This window comes from Boleophthalmus pectinirostris, unplaced genomic scaffold (genome assembly GCF_026225935.1).
Source record: "Boleophthalmus pectinirostris isolate CB_2022bp ecotype Guang Dong unplaced genomic scaffold, ASM2622593v1 HiC_scaffold_10, whole genome shotgun sequence".
Taxonomy (NCBI): Eukaryota; Metazoa; Chordata; class Actinopteri; order Gobiiformes; family Gobiidae; genus Boleophthalmus; species Boleophthalmus pectinirostris.
The window spans coordinates 2,262,769-2,270,268 of record NW_026570971.1 but is presented as its reverse complement, the minus strand read 5'-3'; the positions used below and the strand labels follow the sequence as shown (position 1 = coordinate 2,270,268).

Sequence of the window (7,500 nt, the reverse complement as noted above, 5' to 3'; positions counted from 1 at the left end):
ACAGTAAGTCATAAGTGAAATTGTAAATGCAAACTTTCTGTTCAATCTGTGTATCATTGTTCATTTGCTTTTCAAAATAAAACCAAAAATCAGAAAACAAAAAGTGATATTTTTCATTATTTGTCTCCAAAACCAAAATGGAAAAACAAACAAACAAACAAACAAAAAAAAATGGATAATTTGTTTTTCAGTTTTCAATTTTGTGTTTAAATGAATAATGGAAAAAATGGATAATGGCCGTTTCCCGTTTCAATGACTTAAACTGCAATGCCGGACTTTTGCACCGCACACAGTCTAAACCAGGTCTAAACCAGGTCTAAACCAGGTCTAAACCAGGTCTAAACCAGGTCTAAACCAGGTCTAAGCCAGGCCTAAGCCAGGTCTTGATCCTGGTCCCGATCCTGGTCCTGGTCTCGGTCTCTGTCCCAGTCTCGGTCTCAGTCCCGGTCTCAGTCCTAAACCAGGACCGAACCAGAGCAAACTAAGACTAAACCAGGACTAAACCAGGACTAAACCAGGACTGAAATAGGACTGAAACAGGAGTGTCCCAAACAGGAAACGGCCGTTATCTGTTTTTTTTTTTCTTTCCATTTTTCATTTAAACACAAAATCGAAAAATGAAAAAAACAAATCATTATTTGTTTTTTTTTTTTTTTTTTCCATTTTGTTTTTGGAGACAAATAATGAAAATTGTTGTTTTTATCGTTTTCTTGTTTTAGGTTTTATTTTGAAAAACAAATCAACGACTGACACATGGATTCTGTTCAAACGCTGCTTTTCTTTCTTGAAATTCTGTCATTGTTTAATACATTTTGGCATTATTAATACTTTTTACTTCATCTTAAACTCTTTTTTCAGTCAGTATTTATCGTGTGCACTTTTTATTTACACTACTGCAAAGTTTTTGGTTATTTTGTGGCTTTTTTGATCAGATTTAAGCCATAAAAGATTGAATTAATCGCTTCTCTCATCACAGACGCAAACTTTAAAAAGTATTAAAGTGTTTCATTCTGCCGTTTATATTTCGCAGTTCATCAGTTTGAACAATATTGTAGATTTAGACGGGTTTTTGTGGTTGAAATCTGCTCTTTGTTCATTTGGTCAGTGGCATTTTTTTTTCTCGTATCACAAAAAATGTTCAATTACAGAAGTGTCGCGGCGGTCAGCAAAAACCAACGGGACAGAAAATGCAACGACTTCTACACAACGGCATTTAATCACATCTCGACAAAAACAGTCCCAGTGTGAACGACGGAGAAATCTATAACGTTTTTACGAGCAGAACAACGGATTCTGTTCAAAAACCGGCAAACGTTTGGGAAAATGTGCATGACGACTTCCTTTGGGCTCGGTTGGTGATAGAAACTCTGACAAAATCTGGGAAAACTGAGAAAATTATCCGATTTTCTTCATCTAAATGTCATTGTATTCTTTTTTCCTTTTATAAATTTCCCATTTTTCGGATTATAAATCAGGGATTATACGTTTTTTTTATAGTTTGAGTATTTCCTGCGATTTATACCATATTTTTCGGACTATAAGTCGCTCCAGAGTTTAAGTTGCACAGCCAAAAAATGCGTAATGAAGAAGAAAAAAACATATATAAGTCGCACTTTTTGGGGAAATGTATTTTATAAACTATTATATACTGCTACAACTACTACGACGACTACTACTATGACGACTACTACTATGTCTACTACAACTACTACGACGACTACTACTATGTCTACTACAACTACTACGACGACTACTACTATGTCTACTACAACTACTATGACGACTACTACTATGTCTACTACAACTACTACGACGACTACTACTATGTCTACTGACTACTACTATGACGACTACTACTATGACGACTACTACTATGTCTACTACAACTACTACGACGACTACTACTATGTCTACTACAACTACTACGACGACTACTACTATGTCTACTACAACTACTACGACTACTACTATGTCTACTACAACTACTACGACGACTACTACTATGTCTACTACAACTACTACGACGACTACTACTATGACGACTACTACGACGACTACTACTACTACTACTACTACGACGACTACTACTATGTCTACTACAACTACTACGACGACTACTACTATGTCTACTACTACGACGACTACTACTATGTCTACTACAACTACTATGACGACTACTACTATGTCTACTACAACTACTACGACGACTACTACTATGTCTACTACAACTACGACGACTACTACTATGTCTACTACTACTACGACGACTACTACTACTGTCTACTACAACTACTACGACGACTACTACTATGTCTACTACAACTACTACTATGTCTACTACAACTACTACGACGACTACTACTATGTCTACTACAACTACTACGACGACTACTACTATGTCTACTACAACTACTACGACGACTACTACTATGTCTACTACAACTACTACGACGACTACTACTATGTCTACTACAACTACTACGACGACTACTACTATGTCTACTACAACTACTACTACTACTACTACTACTACTATGTCTACTACAACTACTACGACGACTACTACTATGTCTACTACAACTACTATGACGACTACTACTATGTCTACTACAACTACTACGACAACTATCAAATTTTATCTTCCAACTCCTTATTTTGTCAACTCTGCCCTGACCTGTTTTGAGTTTTCCGAGGAGCCACTTTCAGATGACTGTAACTAAAAAACTATTTAAGGTCGCTCCTTCAAATTTTTAAAGCTTAAAGTTTGTCAAATGTACTTGTAGAATCTGGACTTTTACACGTGTGTTTTTGGTTTTTGATTTGGGGGGGCGTCTTTGAAGGACTGTGGAAAGTGCAATTTGATGAAACCTCTAGAAGATATTAAAGGTTGTATGGAGGATTTTTTTTTTTGTTTCAAATTGTCAATGAAAGTTTAAAATACCATTACAGAGACGCAGCAGCCTTGTAATTATGATGAACAAAGAAAAAAAGAATGAAAATCTATCAACTGTGGACGTGTTGAGGCCAGATAAACATCAGCCAATAGAAAACAAGGCTCCCTCATTTTCTATTGGCTGTTAGGTCGTCAATCAAACTCCCTACGTTTCTAGTGTAACTGACTCGTCGGTGCTTTACGTCGGGGATTACGTGGTTTATGCAACGGTTCTTGTCTTCACTGAAATGAATCATGGAAATGTAGTTCCTGATGTTTATTAGCTGTTGCTACAAGGGATGTAACGATATCCAAGTCTCACGATACGATATCGTCATGTTATGAACCTCACGATACGATATTTATTGCGATATCGTGGGAAAGCTCAAGATTAGGGATGTAACAATATCCAAATCTCTCTGTACGATATTTTCACGATACACATCTCACGGTACGATATTTATTGCGATATTTTGTGAAGATGAACAAAACTTTTTAATCTTAATATGCAACTTTTTCCTCTTCAAATGCCTCGAAGAAACTTAATCCAAAGAACTAAGAGTTAAAAGTGTTAGAACTGTTATTTCTTCTTGTAGTTTCACTGAAATGGAGCAAAGGATCATGGTCTATGTAGTTTTCTGGTATTTTTTAGCTGTTGCTGCACCAAAACTCTTCATTTAAACAAAGAAACTTGTGAATTCGATATATTGTGATGGTTCACGATATTATTGTGAGAACTTTGTTACATCCCTGTATCGATATCCAGATCTCTCTGTACGATATTATCACGATATGTGTCTCACGGTACGATATTTGTTGAGATATTTTGGAGACGCTGATATAACTGTAGATAAGGCACTTTTTTTTCCCATCATAATCCCAAGAATTCAAGTAAAAACATATTTCTTCATGTTGTCTGAGCTGAAATGAATCATGGGAAATGTAGTTCCCCATCTTTATAAGCTGTTGCTTTTATAAAACCTGCATTTACGCAAAGGATTTTGTAATTCGATATATTGTGACAGTCCATGATATTACTGAGACTTTTGACGATACGATATCACGATATTTCGATTATCGGTACATCTCTATCACAGAGGTGTTTTTATCTGTGACGTCATTCTGAGGCGCTCGCTTTCTGCTTTTCCTTTTCTCTGTACGATATTATCACGATCTGCGTCCCACGATACGATATTTATTGAGATATTTCGAAGACGCTGATATAATTGTAGATAGGAATTCAAGTAAAAACATATTTCTTCACGTTGTCTGCACTGAAATTTAGGGGTGTGCAAAAATATCGGAATATCGATATATCGTACCGTTTAATGTGATGATACAGTATCGATATCGTGGGCTGCTGTATCGATATATCACCAAGAGTGTTTTTAGGTGTGTTTTACTAAATTATTTTGTTCCAGCTCCAGTTTTGTTGCTTGTGGAGTGAAAGGAAACTCGTTTATGCGACACATTTGACATTTTTACTGTTTTGATGATTAAAATGTTTGTGTTTCATATGAACTTTGGACAAGAAGAAGTGATTTAACAAAGACTTTTAGTATCACAGCCACGATTTAGCCTTTATTTTTTATTGAACCGTATCGAATCGATTTGAAGTATATCATATCGAATCGAAAGTGCACCGTATCGAGATATGTATCGTATCGTGGTATGTATCGTATCGGCAACTTCTTAATGATACCAGCCCTACTGAAATTCCCGTAGTTCCCGATGTTTATAATGTACTGTTACTGTAAAACCTGAATTTTAGCGAAGGATTTTGTGATTCGATATATTGTGATGGTCCACGATGTTATTGTGAGAACTTCGACGATACGATATCACGATGTTTCGATTATTGTCACATCCCTATGACATATGTTCGGTTAATTTGAGCCACTGGGAAACTCTGGCAGGTCTGAAAGCTGCTGACAAACTTCCTCCAAAACAAGAAAATAAAACCCCAGACTTGAAAGTGTAAATCTGAGAGCTTTTTCAGGGGTCGTGATGTAAACCTGCAGACGCGGAGCCGAGGACGTGAAACAGGAAAAGGAAAAAGGAGCAGGAGAGGAGCTGGACGCAGGTGAACCTCTGCACCTGCGCACGTCCGCGTAAGAACGAGATCACGTTGACTTGTTGTAAATCTGCAGAAAGGAACTCGTCTCCTCCTCCCCGACGCTTCACGAGCCACAGACAGAGTTGGGAAGTTTACTTTTAAAATGTAATCCCCTACAGATTACAGATTACACACACCGAAAATGTAGTTTGTAACAGAATCCATTAAATGACTTAAAGTGAGTAATGTAATCTGATTACTTTGGATTACTTGATTTGTTGTAGAGAAGCAAAGACGAGGAAATCTTCACATAAGAAGTTTTGTCTGATAAAAGAAAATAAAAAGTCCAGATTTACTGAACCAAATTAAAAATATTATTGATGGAAGAGAAGGAACACGTCCACACAGCAGGATTTAGTCCTGTTAAATCCTGTTTTAGTCCTGGTTTAGATCTAGTTTAGACCTGGTTTTAGTCTTGGTTTAGTCCTGGTTTAGACCAGGTTTAGTCCTGGTTTTAGTCCTGGTTTACACCTGGTTTTAGACCTGGTTTAGTCTAGTTTAGACCTGGTTTAGACCTGGTTTAGTCCTGGTTTTAGCCCTGGTTTTAGCCCTGGTTTTAGCCCTGGTTTTAGTCCTGGTTTTAGTCCTGGTTTTAGACCTGGTTTAGACCTGGTTTAGTCTAGTTTAGACCTGGTTTTAGCCCTGGTTTAGCCCTGGTTTAGCCTGGTTTTAGTCCTGGTTTAGTCCTGGTTTTAGTCCTGGTTTCCTGGTTTTAGTCCTGGTTTAGTCCTGGTTTTAGTCCTGGTTTAGTCCTGGTTTAGGGTTTAGACCTGGTTTAGTCCTGGTTTTAGTCCTGGTTTAGTCCTGGTTTAGACCTGGTTTAGAGTCCTGGTTTAGTCCTGGTTTACTGTCCGGCAATGAGTGGAATTACCAAAAAAATAAAAAATTAAATTAAAAAAGGGGTTTAGCCCAAAATGTGAAAACAGGAAAATCCCGCCGTTTAATCCATTTATTTCAACAAAGTAACTGTAATCCAATTCCCACTCACTGAAACAGTAACTGTAACTGAGTACAGTTACTCATCATTTGTACTCTGATTACATGTAATCTGTTACTCCCCGACACTGACCACGGCGCCACAGGTTCAGTGGCCAAACAAGAAAACCAACCAACCCAACGCGTTTAGGTTTTGTCGTTTTTTGGCACAACATTTGAGCTTTAACGCTTCACGATTCGACCCCCCAGACCCCCCAGCCCCCCCAGCACCCCCCAGCACCCAGCCCCAGCCCCCCCCAGCCCCCCGGCGGCGTGAGCATACCTCCGTCTCCAGCTGCACTAGTTCCATCGTGGGCCATGGTTCGGCAATTTGTGCAAGAGGCATGTTTCCCTCTCTTCAAATTTCCTGAGTCAGTGCGTTTAACTTCCCCCCGGTTGACAGTTTTGTTTTGCTTTTCTTTTTTTTTTTCCTTCCTTTTACGCGGTGGGAGAGGATCAAACTGGCACTTCTTTTCAGTTCCAAAAAAGAGAGGAAGGAACGACTGGAAGTAATCCCCGGTCTTGCAGTTTTGGATAAACGTGTTAATCCCACGCGAGAAGAGGAGTAGCCGCAGGTAAGAAGAAGAAGAAGAAGAAGAAGAAGCTGTGCTGCTCCTCCTCGCCGTGACAGTCCGCAGAGTCCAGTGTGGCAAGCTTCCTTCCTTCCTTTCCTTTCCGTTCCTCTGCTTTCCTTTCCTTCCGTGCACGCGTGGCTCTCTGTTCGCCTGGCCCCGGCTCTGTCCGTCGTGTGTCCGTCCAGGAGCGGTGGTTTTGCTCTCGGGGAAAACGCGAAATCTCGAGAAATGCACTCGCCCGGAGCACAGCGATGCGCGCAAAGCTCACGGATCGGTTTGACTCGTGTAGTACGAGCAGGATCCGAACGCGCGCTGCGATTGGAGGACTCAGGGCTGGATTTTTTTTTCCTTTTTTTCTACTCATCCCCCCCTTCTTCCCTCCCTCCTTTCCTTCCCTTTACGCACTTGTTTCGTGCTCCCCCCGCTGGAGGAAGGCGGAACTGCAAAGACGTCATGCCCACACGAGCCGGGGAGAGTTGTTTATGAACGGAGCCGTGCGTAATGGAGCCGCGGAGTAAAACAGCAGCACCAGCGCGTTTGGAGCAGAGCCAGGGCGTGAGTAGGAGGCATTATTTAACCCCCAGTGTCACAAATTCAACTTGTACCCGATTTTAAAATGTGACGATTAAAAGAAAATTAAAAGGAATTTTTGCTCAACTGAAGAAAATCTACTGGGTACAACAAATTCCATCCTCGGTTTTTCTCAAATCACTTTAAAAATAATCCATTTAGGGCCACGGTGTCATTGAAATGTTGCTGTTGCATCTTTTGGTACCAATTTTATATTTCTATCTTCATAACTTTCTAAGATATGACAATTTTTTGAAGATTTTTTGTGTTTTTTCATAATGATCCAAAATCCACAAAGTCCAACGATGAAATGAGAGACGTAAAGTTTGTTC

At 39.4% G+C, this 7,500-nt stretch overlaps 1 protein-coding gene across 1 annotated transcript in view; it reads right to left on the bottom strand.

Annotated features, from left to right (window-relative positions):
- rps6ka1 (ribosomal protein S6 kinase a, polypeptide 1) overlaps positions 1–6,856 on the bottom strand; it is a 147,960-nt gene extending 141,104 nt beyond the window's left edge. Inside the window, exon 1 of the mRNA XM_055158789.1 lies at positions 6,307–6,856. Within this exon, the coding sequence (XP_055014764.1) occupies positions 6,307–6,369 (63 nt within the window). The 5' untranslated portion in view covers positions 6,370–6,856. The remainder of the gene's footprint in view (positions 1–6,306) is intronic.
- Positions 6,857–7,500: the final 644 nt, after the last annotated feature.